Source organism: Equus przewalskii, chromosome 1 (genome assembly GCF_037783145.1).
Source record: "Equus przewalskii isolate Varuska chromosome 1, EquPr2, whole genome shotgun sequence".
Lineage (NCBI taxonomy): Eukaryota > Metazoa > Chordata > Mammalia > Perissodactyla > Equidae > Equus > Equus przewalskii.
In genome coordinates this window covers 167,873,561-167,886,127 of record NC_091831.1, presented here as the reverse complement: position 1 = coordinate 167,886,127, position 12,567 = coordinate 167,873,561, and the positions used below count along the sequence as shown (strand labels likewise).

General features: G+C 33.7%; 1 protein-coding gene across 13 annotated transcripts in view; it reads left to right on the top strand.

The window, feature by feature from the left end:
* Window positions 1-12,567, top strand: part of HECTD1 (HECT domain E3 ubiquitin protein ligase 1) — an 87,697-nt gene that overhangs the window by 48,265 nt on the left and 26,865 nt on the right. For all 13 annotated transcript variants that reach the window (XM_070587222.1, XM_070587252.1, XM_070587242.1 and 10 more), the window contains exons 16-24: window positions 2,877-3,011; window positions 3,550-3,696; window positions 4,805-4,899; window positions 6,353-6,458; window positions 8,449-8,583; window positions 9,975-10,114; window positions 10,383-10,706; window positions 11,972-12,138; window positions 12,233-12,409. In XM_070587222.1, coding sequence (XP_070443323.1) covers window positions 2,877-3,011; window positions 3,550-3,696; window positions 4,805-4,899; window positions 6,353-6,458; window positions 8,449-8,583; window positions 9,975-10,114; window positions 10,383-10,706; window positions 11,972-12,138; window positions 12,233-12,409 — 1,426 coding nt within the window. The remainder of the gene's footprint in view (window positions 1-2,876; window positions 3,012-3,549; window positions 3,697-4,804; window positions 4,900-6,352; window positions 6,459-8,448; window positions 8,584-9,974; window positions 10,115-10,382; window positions 10,707-11,971; window positions 12,139-12,232; window positions 12,410-12,567) is intronic.

Below are 12,567 nucleotides of genomic sequence, written 5' to 3'. Positions count from 1 at the left end.
CCTAGCACCACTCATCAAGCCATGCTGAGGTGGCATCCCACATAGCAGAACTAAAAGGACTTATAACTAGAATGTACAACCGTGTACTGGGGGGCCTTGTGAGAAGAAAAAATATATGGCCAGTATATTTCTATCTTTATTATATCAATTGTTCTTGCAGTTTTTCATTTTTAAAAGAGAAAAAATAATCTCACAGATTCAATATTTTCTGATGACAGATTTTTTAGTTTAGTTGTAATAATGATATAAGGTAGTTTTTTCATACAGTATGTAAAGAATGCTTTTACTTGGTTGGGATTGCAGAATACTTGTGTATTTATGGCTTTGGCTGTAGAAATAGTAGTAATAGGTTTTCTTTGGAGTAGCTTTTTCAAATATAAAGATGTTCATGTTTTCATTTCCAGTTGTTAATCTGCTGAGCCATCCCAGTGATATTTCCAGATGCTAGACCTTGGAAAGAACGTTCACGCTGGCTTTTGTGTGTGTGTGTGTGTGTGTGTGTGTGTGTGTGTGTGTATAACCTCTGTAGCTGTATATATTTTATCATTGCCTCTATGTTTTTTAAAAAGAGTATGAGGCCAGAGATTTCAGGATATCTTAAGGGCTTTTGAGGAAGAAGAATCTCAGTTGAAGATATCCGTTAGATGCTAAAAGGAATTTGAACTATGTACGGTCGATTTTCATTATTCACAGTTGTGATCTTCTATAAAGTTGCCATAAACACTGAACCATTGCTCCAAAGGGAAATACGGGGTTAGTTAGTTTCCTGTGAGGCTCTGGTCACATTTTTGTGAACTGATCCATACATAACCTTGTTTTATGTGTGTTTTTGTTCAAAGGCACTGTGTTTAATATGTATTGTTGATTCATTAACATTGAACTTGTGGCCAACATCACTCTCATGCCTGAACGAAGCTTATGTAACACATGTTTTCTCCATAGAACATTTGTGCCTTCTTGTGCTTAGGAACACTGGACCAAAATTCAGCACAATGTTTGGGGGCCAATTTTTTTTTTTCTGAGGAAGATTAGCCCTGAGCTAACTACTGCCAATCCTCCTCTTTTTTTTTTGAGGAAGGCTGGCCCTGAGCTAACATCCGTGCCCATCTTCCTCTATTTTATATGTGGGACACCTGCCACACCATGGCATGCCATGCAGTGCCATGTCCGTACCCAGGATCTGAACTGGCGAACCCCTGGCCGCCGAGAAGTGGAATGTGCGAACTTAACCACTATGCCACCGGGCCAGCCCCTGGGGGCCATTTTACAGTAAAAAATAAGTCTCTTTTTCTTTAGATCTTGTAGATCAAATTTTGCCCAGTTATCGGGGGGCCATTTTAAACTGTGAAGTCACCAACAAAAAAGCACAAAAATGTGAAAAACATGGCACAAAATAGACTGTGAAAAGGACACGTGTTTATAGTATGAAAGCTAAAACAAGAAGGTAGAGTGTTACCTTGTTTGACCTCACCTGGGAACATGCACATGAAGCATCTCAAAGTTTTCGTTGTGTTGTGCATGCCTACAATTGACTGGGAAAGCCCTACAAGGATTATCTGAGGGATTACAAATAAATCATAGGAGTGAATTTGCAAACATAGAATTCTCAGATAATGAGGATCGACTGTAATTCTTTGTAAAGCTACCACGCTGCCATCACAGGAGTTTCTTGGAACACCTGATATGTTCTGTTACCTACCAAATATAGACCAACTCACAGTGTCATGAATTTTCACAATACAGAAGAAAAGTAAATCAAAGAAACGGGCTAACGTTCCTCAAAAAAAGAAGATCAAAGAAACACAGTCTCAATCCTGTATTTTCGTATTTTAAAAACAATATGATTATTGATTCCATTTCTTGAAATCAGTAGTAACTCAGTAACCATGTGGCTATTCTTTTGTGTATGAAAGCAATAGTGTCAAAATATACTAATTTTAGGTAAAAATAATTTTAACTGTTGGTTTTAACCTCAGTTTTATTTATTAATACTGTTTTATAGAGGGATAGTTTCTTCAATGTTGTCTAATATCCAGAACTTACTTATCTTTTAATTCTGAATGATATACCAAAATAGATTGGAGAGAGATTATTAATTCATTTAGAGAGTGAATGTTTTTCTGTTACATTAGGGTTATGCTAGATTAGTTTGTGCTTTAAATGAAATTGCGTAACGCCTAAATTTACATTATTTAAGCATATCTTTTTAGAGAGTATTAGCTACTAAATTTCATCAGATCCAAGCCTAGGACATGTATGGGTTATTCTCTCAAATAACATTAATTTAACTTAAATGAGAGAGAATTAGTAACCAAACTGATCATAAACATTCCTTCTCATGATGAAGTTTGTAAATATATGAGCATTATGTATACTTTGTGTGAATAATATAAATAGAAAAAAGACATAAACCCTAAAGTACACCCCATAATGTTAAAGGATTCAACTTTGGTTGATGGAATTATAGGTGGCTTAATTTTCTTTTTTTTGCTTACTTGTATTTTCTAATTGGTTCACCATAAGCAGATTGCTTTTATAAAAAAAAGAGCAGATTAATTTTTGGCAGGTTAAATTTTGTTTAAATGAAATAAACTTCCATTTGGTGTATGAATACAAATTTGCATAACCAAAAATTAAAATTATGAGTTCTTTTATTTAGCACTGCTAAAATCTACTAGAGTACTTTCTCAGCCATTTAACCTTTTGATATATATGAATAGAAGTAGTGACATTTTTTGGAAGTTGATAATGGCATAAATATCTTAATTCTAAAAGGTACATTTATATATGTATGTGTTGTGTGTATGTAAAAGGAAAAATTTGGTGAAATTATTAATTGTAGTGAAAATTCACCTTTGGTTTTTCTATTTTGGTAGGTACGAACCATGGCTCGAGATTTATATGATGACCACTTTAAAGCTGTAGAAAGCATGCCTCGTGGAGTAGTGGTAACGCTCAGAAACATAGCAACTCAGTTAGAGTCCTCTTGGGAACTTCATACAAATAGACAAGTATGTTAGCCTCTGTATTTTATGACACACTGTGATCTTGGTTTAGTTTTTCCCCTTTATCCTTTATATTCTGGGTATTGATGAGGGGTCAGCAAATATCACCCACATGCTAAATTTGACCTGCTATCTATTTTGTATGGCTTTGTGAAATACGACTGCTTTCTACATTTTTAAATGGTTGAAAGCAAATCAAAAGTAAGAGTAATATTGCATGATAAGTGAAAATGTAATGTTAGTGTCCATAAATAGTTTTGTTGCTCATAGCCATGCTCATTCATTTACACATTGTCTGTGACTACTTTGGTGGCTACAGCGGCAGAGTTGAATAGGTGTGACGGGGCGACATAGCCTGTAAAGCCTAAAATATTTACAATCAGCCCTTTACAAAAATGTTTGCTGACCCTGGTAGAAATAATTTGCATTAAAGACTTGAACCTCTTAATCTTGTTTATTATCCAGTTACAATGATGTTCTGATAAATTAAGTGAATTGAGACTTGTTTGTTTATTTTTGCATTAAAAACATTTTTTTCTTTTAGTGTATTGAGAGTGAGAACACTTGGAGAGATTTAATGAAGACAGCTTTAGAAAATCTAATTGTACTTTTGAAGGATGAAAACACAATTTCACCATACGAAATGTGCAGTAGTGGCTTGGTGCAAGCTCTTCTTACTGTTTTAAACAATGTAAGTTTATGCAATAGTACAGAACAAAGTATATAGTTTTAGAAATAATTTGTAGCTGCGCATTTGGCTGAGCGATATTACTTTGTCAAAAAATATTGAAAAACTAAGTAATAAATGTTAATATTTATAATTTCTCCAGTCTTTCCTTTAAGTTGCGTCATTAGTTTGAGCTAGTTGAAAGAATTGTCTGTTTATGATTTTTGAGTTACCCAGTTATAGTTTGTTCAAGATTTTGTTGAACAAAACACTTACTTTAGCCTCAGATTTAATGTTATTCACTGCTCTGATTTCCTCTTAACTTACATAAAATGGAGTTAGTCTATAGACCTTCTTACGTACCTAAATTATTTGCATAAAATTAATTTATGAGCAACGAGTTTAGGAAGTTTATGTGACTATTTGACAAGTATTTGCTAATAACCTTATATTTTTCTTCCATTTAGTCTACCTTTAATATCTTCATTGTGATAAAAATTTTTCTTTATTTTAATGAAAGATACATACTCATTGTAACATTCTAATGAAAGTAGAAAAAAGTGAAAATTTTCTCCCCATTTCAGTTCTGCCATTTTAATTTTTCTTTCTTAATCATTGTATGTGGTGATATACTCTTAAGATTCGCTTTTTCAATGTCTCACATTTCCTTCATCAATTTTACCATTTGCATTTATTCCCATTTGTTAAAATTATAGGGATTATCACATATCACTTTGTAATATCTATGAAATCATTGTTTTAATATCCCATTATATTTTTTCTAATACTAGTTAAAGTAAATAGTACGGTTAAAATGCAAAGTGTTCATTCATAAATAATCTGAAATCACCTCACATTCTATACTTTGGGAGAAACTGATTTAACAGTGTAATTGCTACTCCATAATAACATTGAAGAAGGAAAAAAAAATCTATGTAGATGTTAGCCGTGGTCTACTAAGTCATATGGTAAAAAGAGTTTTTAATTGAGAGAAATTGATGATTTCACTTAGACTGTGTTGCTCATTTTGTAATAATATGCTAATATTCATCTTTGCGGCATGTTTTTGATAAATTTCAATAACAGCCTTAAAGTTTTTTTCTTTGTACATTCTCTTTTTTGTTTTCTTTAGACCGTGGATTTAGATATGAAACAAGATTGTAGTCAACTGGTAGAAAGAATAAATGTTTTTAAGACAGCCTTTAGTGAAAATGAAGACGAAGAAAGGTAAATCCACAAATTTGTTTTAATTTGATGTTTGCAGTGTTTGCAAGCTGGTGTACTTCCTTTAAGATAGAGTCTAATATAGTATTTATACACAAAATAGGAGCTTTTCTATTCAATAAGGAAGTAGCTTATATTATAAATGTATAATAAAAAATATTTTTAAAGCATTTTTAATCTAATAAAATAAAAGAAAAATTACATCTCCTGGGAACGCAGCTGACCACTTAGTTTATTGGATACCTCTTTAAGACACAACTGGAAATTTGAACACTGAGTAAATATTTGATATTAAGTAATAGTTGTTACTTCCTTTTTAATTGTCATAATGGTATGATTTTTTTAAAAGAATTCTTTTGTAGAGATACGTACTCAAAATATACTCTGGATGAAATGATGCGTTCTCTGGCAATTTCTTCAAAATAACATGGGAAGGAGAGAAATAGGTGGAGATGTAGAAAGAAGTCGATTGGCCATTAGTAGACAATAGCTGAAGCTGGGTCATGGGTTCATTCAAAGTTCATTTTACTATTTTATTTACTTTTGACTGTGTAATAATAAATAACTTTTAAAATAATAAATGAAATTCAATTAATTTCATTAATTTTAAATACCATTTTAGATGAGTGCATTACATTTTAAAATAATTATAAATGTAAAACAAAATGCCTTATTTTATGGATGTATAATTTATTCAAATATTACTATATTAAACATTGTAGCTCTTTGTAAATTATTACTAACACTAAAATATATTTCTCTCAAGGGAAATATGTTTTTACATAAATTCCTTTAAGTGATAATTCTGAGTTAAAGGTTATAGATGATTTTTAAAGGTTTTTGATACAAATTGTTTTCCAGAAGCATTACACCACTGTTGCCTTGCCAACAAATAGTATTATTTTCAAAACTTTGCTGTTTTGGGGCCAGCCCCGTGGCTGAGTGGTTAAGTTCGCACACCCCGCTTCAGCGGCCCAGGGTTTCACTAGTTCGAATTCTGGGTGCGGACATGGCACTGCTCATTGGGCCACGCTGAGGCGGCGTCCCACATGCCACAACTAGAAGGACCCACAAGTAAAAACAGACAACTATGTACCGGAGGGCTTTGGGAGAAAAAGGAAAAATAAAATCTTTAAAAGACCAAAAAACTTTGCTGTTTTGTATATTCTTTTGTATGTATCAAATATTATATAATAAAGTTAAGCTTTAAAAAATAAATTACACGTATACTTTGAATGCAATTTATAAAAGTTTTATAAGAAAAAATACTTCATTCTTAAGTGAAGGAAATTGAATTATGAGAGTATCTTTGCTCACTTAGATGTGATCTTATACAAAATTAAATTTCTCTTTGTGCTCGTAGTAAGGGTCTATATGAAGTTAGTCACTGTAGTTTCTGTATGAACTTTTGCATGAAACTACATAAAGTTCTTAACAATTATTGTTTTGTTCACAGTCGACCAGCAGTTGCATTAATTCGAAAGTTAATAGCTGTATTAGAATCTATTGAACGTCTACCTCTTCATTTGTATGATACTCCAGGATCCACATATAACCTCCAGGTAACCATAAAAATGCAGTCGCTATTGCCAGTGCATTTAGAAGCAGTCTTATACTTTTCTTAAAAACAAAAACTTTCCTTTCGTATTGTATTAAGTAACAATTCTGCATAATGGTTAAAGACACCAACCCTGATGCCATTTGATTGTTTTTTTTTTTTCAAATGACTGTTGAATATATTGATATTTCAATTCTTTTTTGTTTAATCAAATCACTGTGGACTTTCAGTAAATAGTTATCGTAAGTAGTAAATCGTATTTTGTAGATTGTAAGTGGAAAGACACTTTATCAGTGGAAAAAGCAGAAACAAGGCTCCTTTTGTTCTAGAATTATGAATTAAGTCCCTTCATCTCTGTTTGAAATATCAAGATGGGAGAAAATGTAAAAATATTTTAAGCACAATTTTTTTTTCTTGCTTTCTGTATGTCATTGATTAGAACCAGATGGCTTTAGCTGTTCCTATTGATCCTTCCAGAAATCTCTCATTATCATATGGTTTTATAATAAGCCTGTTTTCATCCTAAATGTTATTTGGTTGACCTTCTCATTTATTTATTCAATTATGCTTTTGTTAGCAGCTGGGATCCAGATATGAACAGAGAAAACAAATACTCCTACTGCTAATATCCAAATCCAGATCTTTATCACATCATCTGTGGGTTACTTTAATATTTCCTAGCAGATCTTGCCTTTATCCAACCTATCCTGCATTCCACTGCATGGAATTGTTCCTTTTAAGTGTAGCCTTTAATAAATGACTGAGAATCTGTATTTGCCAAAACATCGCCTAATCAAGGTAAAAACTTGCCATATCCCCAAGAACTCAGTGGTGTTACCAAAGCCACTGGATTCCCAGACTAGAGAGCTTGTACAGGAAATTACAATATAGTTAGTTCTCCTGACATTGTACATATATTAAACAAGATGTAGAGATCTACTTTGTGTTTATTTCAAACAGAATAATACAAAAAGGAGCAAGGGGATGTTTTTGTCCATCCGTTTCTTTTCCTTTTTTTTTTTGAGGAAGATTAGCCCTGAGCTAACATCTGCTGCCAATCGTCCTCTTTTTGCTGAGGAAGACTGGCCCTGAGCTAACATCTGTGCCCATCTTCCTCTACTTTATATGTGGGATGCCTGCCACAGCATGGCCTGATGAGTGGTGCCATGTCTGCACCTGGGATCCAAACCAGCGAACCCCAAACTGCCGAAGCAGAACGTGTGAATTAACTGCTGTGCCACCAGGCCAGCCCCACGTCCATCCCTTTTAAGTCTTTATCCTTGATATGTGAATAAAGTAGTAGAGATAGGTCTCAAAGACTGGAAATTCTCCTGCTTTTACAGTCCTAGGAGCACCAAAATCTTTTATTATGCAGTTCTCATTTCAGGAGACTGTGCAAGACACAAAGAACGCCAGGAATGTCCCCTCTGGTGATTTTGCAGTCTAAAATGCTACCCAAATGCACATATGAACATTCAATTTTGTGTCTGTACGAGTTAGTTAAGATTTCTCCAGAAATGAAGCTACCTAAAATTACTAGTCTTATACTTGTTGCTTACTAAAACATACTGGATTGGAAGCTATCTTGAATTTTTTTAAGTTTATTAGCCATAGGTTATTTTATATATTTTAGCTTTAAAGGAATAAGTTAATTAGCTAATTTTCATAACTTACCTGGAAAATTGTGAGTTATAAGTTAGAGATGTAATATTTCTTTGGAAATGCTTTATTATAATTTTATTTAAACCATGTGTATTTGAAGTTATTTAGAAATTCTAAGTAAACGTTTTTTCTTTTTTGAAAGCCAATATCACTTGTCCGGTGGACATTTTTTTAAAAAGAAGCAACCGCTTAATAGAAGACCAACACTGATACTTCCCTTATGATTATACTTTATAAGTCTCAATTACTGTGTTCATATAACATGTCTCATTTTTACAATTCTAAGAAAAAAGCAAGGTATTTTCTGAAGCATTTTGATCATTTCTGTGTAGATACTTACGAGAAGATTAAGATTTCGGTTGGAACGTGCACCTGGTGAAACCGCATTGATAGACAGGACGGGCAGGATGTTGAAGATGGAGCCATTAGCTACTGTTGAATCTCTGGAACAGTATCTCTTAAAAATGGTGAGCTTTTGGCAGCGACATCGTGAAATAAGCATTCTCTGCTATCGTTTAGCCCTTTAGAAAAGTATTTTGAGCAGTATGTATCCAGAATTATGGTAATACAGTTTGATTTAGCAATTCTATTTTTAGGAATCTATTCTAAGCAAATAATCTTTATACAGGCGTATCTCGGAGATACTGTAGGTTCAGTTCCAGACCACTGCAGTAAAGTTAATATCACAGTAAAGCGAATCACATGAACTTTTTGGTTTCCCAGTGCATATAAAAGTTATGTTTACACTATACTGTAGTCTGTTGTGTGTGTGATGGCAATATGTCTAAAAGAAATGTACAAAAACAATGTACATACCTTAAGTAAAAAAACTATTGCTAAAAAAAATGCTATCAGATGAGCCTTCAGTAAGTCGTAATCTTTTTGCTGTTGGAGGGTCTTGTAAAAAACGCAATATCTGGGGGCCGGCCCCATGGCCGAGTGGTTAAGTTCGTGCACTCTGCTGTGGCAGCTGAGGGTGTCACTGGTTCGGATCCTTGGTGTGGACGTGGCACCGCTCATCAGGCCATGTTGAGACGGTGTCCTACATACCACAACTAGAAGGACCCACAACTAAAATATACAACTATGTACTAGGGCTCTTTGGGGAGGAGAAAAGCAGAAAAAAAAACCCCACAATATCTGCAACATGCAATAAAGTGAAGCACAATAAAATGAGATGTACCTGTACACTATAAATGGTGTCTTCATAAAGATGTTTATTATGGTTATTTGTAATGCTAAAATAGTGAACAAAACCTTAATGCCAATCAAGAACAATATCAAGTTGATTATTGTTTCCATTAATTTGAATATTACATAGCTGATAAAATGTCTAATGACTGAGTAGGGAAAAAATGTGTTTGTACAATATGATCAAGACTTTGTTTTATCCTATCGAAATAATAGACTGAACAAATATTCTATGATGTTAATAGTGGGGTACTTTGGTTGTCAAAATTTCTATTTTTCTGGGACTTTTTCCCCAAATGCTGCTTTTTTTGCTTTTTAAAGATTTTATTTTTTTTTTCCCTTTTTCTCCCAAAGCCCCCTGGTACATAGTTGTGTATTTTTAGTCGTGGGTCCTTCTAGTTGTGGCATGCGGGATGCCGCCTCAGCGTGGCTTAATGAGCGGTTCCATGTCCGAGCCCAGGACTCGAACCAGCAAAACCCTGGGCTGCCGAAGCCGAGTGCGCAAACTTAACCACTCCGTCATGGGGCCAGCCCCACCCCCAAATGCTTCTTAATGAGTATTTGTTACAATAAAACAATTCACCTTAAAGGCATAGGGAAAAAGTGGGCGATATGTTTGAAAATAGCATTTTTAAGGTGAGTGTTTTCTGTATTTTATTTGGTTTAGGTAGCAAAGCAGTGGTATGATTTTGACCGATCTTCATTTGTTTTTGTTCGAAAATTAAGAGAAGGCCAAAATTTTATATTTCGGCACCAGCATGATTTTGATGAGAATGGAATCATTTACTGGATTGGGACAAATGCCAAGTAAGTCATTCTATTTAATGTAAAGTGAAAACATTCACCTGGAAAAAGAATTCTAGGTAGTAGAATAAAATTTGAGTATCCTCCAGTTTAAGGAACTTGATGTCTTATAAAATTTAAGACTGTCCAAATTACTGTTTATGAGGGAAAAAATCTTAATTGTTAATTGTAAAATTTTTTAAATTAATTTTATGTGGGAAGAAAAGCTAAAATGAACAAATGCAGTTATTTTGGTAGTGTTAACTGCTAATTTTTCTTTTTTTTTTTGTAGAACTGCATATGAATGGGTAAATCCAGCTGCTTATGGACTCGTAGTTGTAACATCATCAGAAGGAAGAAATCTACCTTATGGTCGCTTAGAAGATATATTAAGTCGTGATAATTCAGCTTTAAATTGTCATAGCAATGATGATAAGAATGCCTGGTTTGCCATAGATCTGGGTCTTTGGGTGATACCATCAGCATATACACTTCGTCATGCTCGTGGTTATGGAAGGTCTGCACTGAGAAATTGGGTTTTCCAGGTATCCAAAGATGGACAGAACTGGACTCCTTTGTATACCCATGTTGATGACTGCAGTCTCAATGAACCAGGGTTAGTTGAGGAGTCTTTGCAAATTGGAAAACTCAATAAAGAGCTTTGTTTATTTTTGTAATTGTATACCCTTAGAGCTCCCTTCTTTGTGAGATATTGAAGCAAGATTTTCTTTCTAAAACATCACTTGATACTATAATTTAGGTACTAAAACTTTGAAATACTGACTTTACCAGAACTTTGTCAAAAACTTTACATTAAACATGAGTAGAAAGCTGAGCTTATTCATTTGAAAAGAAATTGATATATGGCTATATGTGTATATATATAGCATAATAATAAAAACCAAAAGGAAATGGAATTAGCTTTTAACTAAACTATCCATCTATTCACATGATATATGTGAATGTTCAACATATTAATAGTGGCTATTACTGGTTATGGAATTATGGCTGACTTTTAAATTTTTCTTATTTTTATGTATCTCTTTTCCTATATTTTATATATTGATCATATATTATTTTTTTAAAGACAAAGTTGGTATTATATTTCTAAAAAATTTAATTTTAATGTTTTAATTGTCCATTGTGGCACATTCTGAGGGGTAGATAGAGTATGGAGTTAAATTACTTTGCATTTGATGTAGTACGGAAGTAGCTTCTTAACATTAGGATTAATAGGTAATATTTTCAACTTTGAAATTTAATATTTAAAACTTTGCAAGAATTTAAAATTGTTTTCATCATAAAAGTATATTATTCATAAAATTTCCGGTCTCATTTCTTTGGATTTTATTAATCATAAATCATTTAATGTTATGAGTCAAACTAATAGTATACATTTTAACATTTCATTTTTTTTCTGAGTAATATTAGCCCTGAGCCGACATTTGTTAACAGTCTTACTCTTCTTTCTTTCTTTCTTCTTTTTTTTTCTTTTTTTGCTTGAGGAAGATTAGCCCTGAGCTAACATTTTGGCAGTCTTCCTCCAATTCAATTTATATGTGAGTCGCCACCACAGCATGGCTGACAAGTGGTGTAGATCTGCTCCCAGGATCCGAACCCACGAACCTGGGCAACCAAAGCAGAGTGCACCAAACTTAACCACTATGCCATGCAGCTGGCCCCTTAATGTTTCATTTTTAACTTATTTTTTGTTTTTCTCCTTTGATTTCTTGATTCTTGTGTAATGAACTGTTGAGTGAATATGAAAGTTAGTTTATTTTTTCTCTAGTTCTCTATTATGTAAAATATCTTCCCCACCTTAAACATCTTTTTCATCTGTTTTGAAACATTACACAATCTTTTCCCTTCACCCATTCACAGATCAACAGCAACCTGGCCTCTTGATCCACCAAAGGATGAGAAACAGGGGTGGCGACATGTGAGAATTAAACAGATGGGGAAGAATGCTAGTGGACAAACCCACTACCTCTCACTCTCTGGATTCGAACTTTATGGCACTGTAAATGGAGTATGTGAAGATCAGCTAGGTAAAGAGATGGTAGTAGGTTTTTCTAACTTACCGAAGCAATTATATTTGTAAAAAGTGATTTTGTTTATATTTCCCTAATTTCTCCCTTACAGGAAAAGCAGCTAAGGAAGCAGAAGCCAATCTTAGAAGACAGAGACGTCTAGTACGCTCCCAGGTTCTGAAATACATGGTTCCAGGCGCTCGTGTGATCAGAGGCCTTGACTGGAAATGGCGAGATCAGGATGGCAGCCCCCAGGGAGAAGGCACCGTCACAGGAGAACTGCATAATGGTGAGTAGGTGCTTAGACTTTATAGTGTGGAAATCAGCTACTTAAATAACAAAGTATTCTTCTTTGGTTATTTTGGGATAATTTATAAATTGTATAAATGTCCCAGCATTATGTAGAAGAACTGACGTATTGGTTTTACATTAAAAATGGAAAAATCA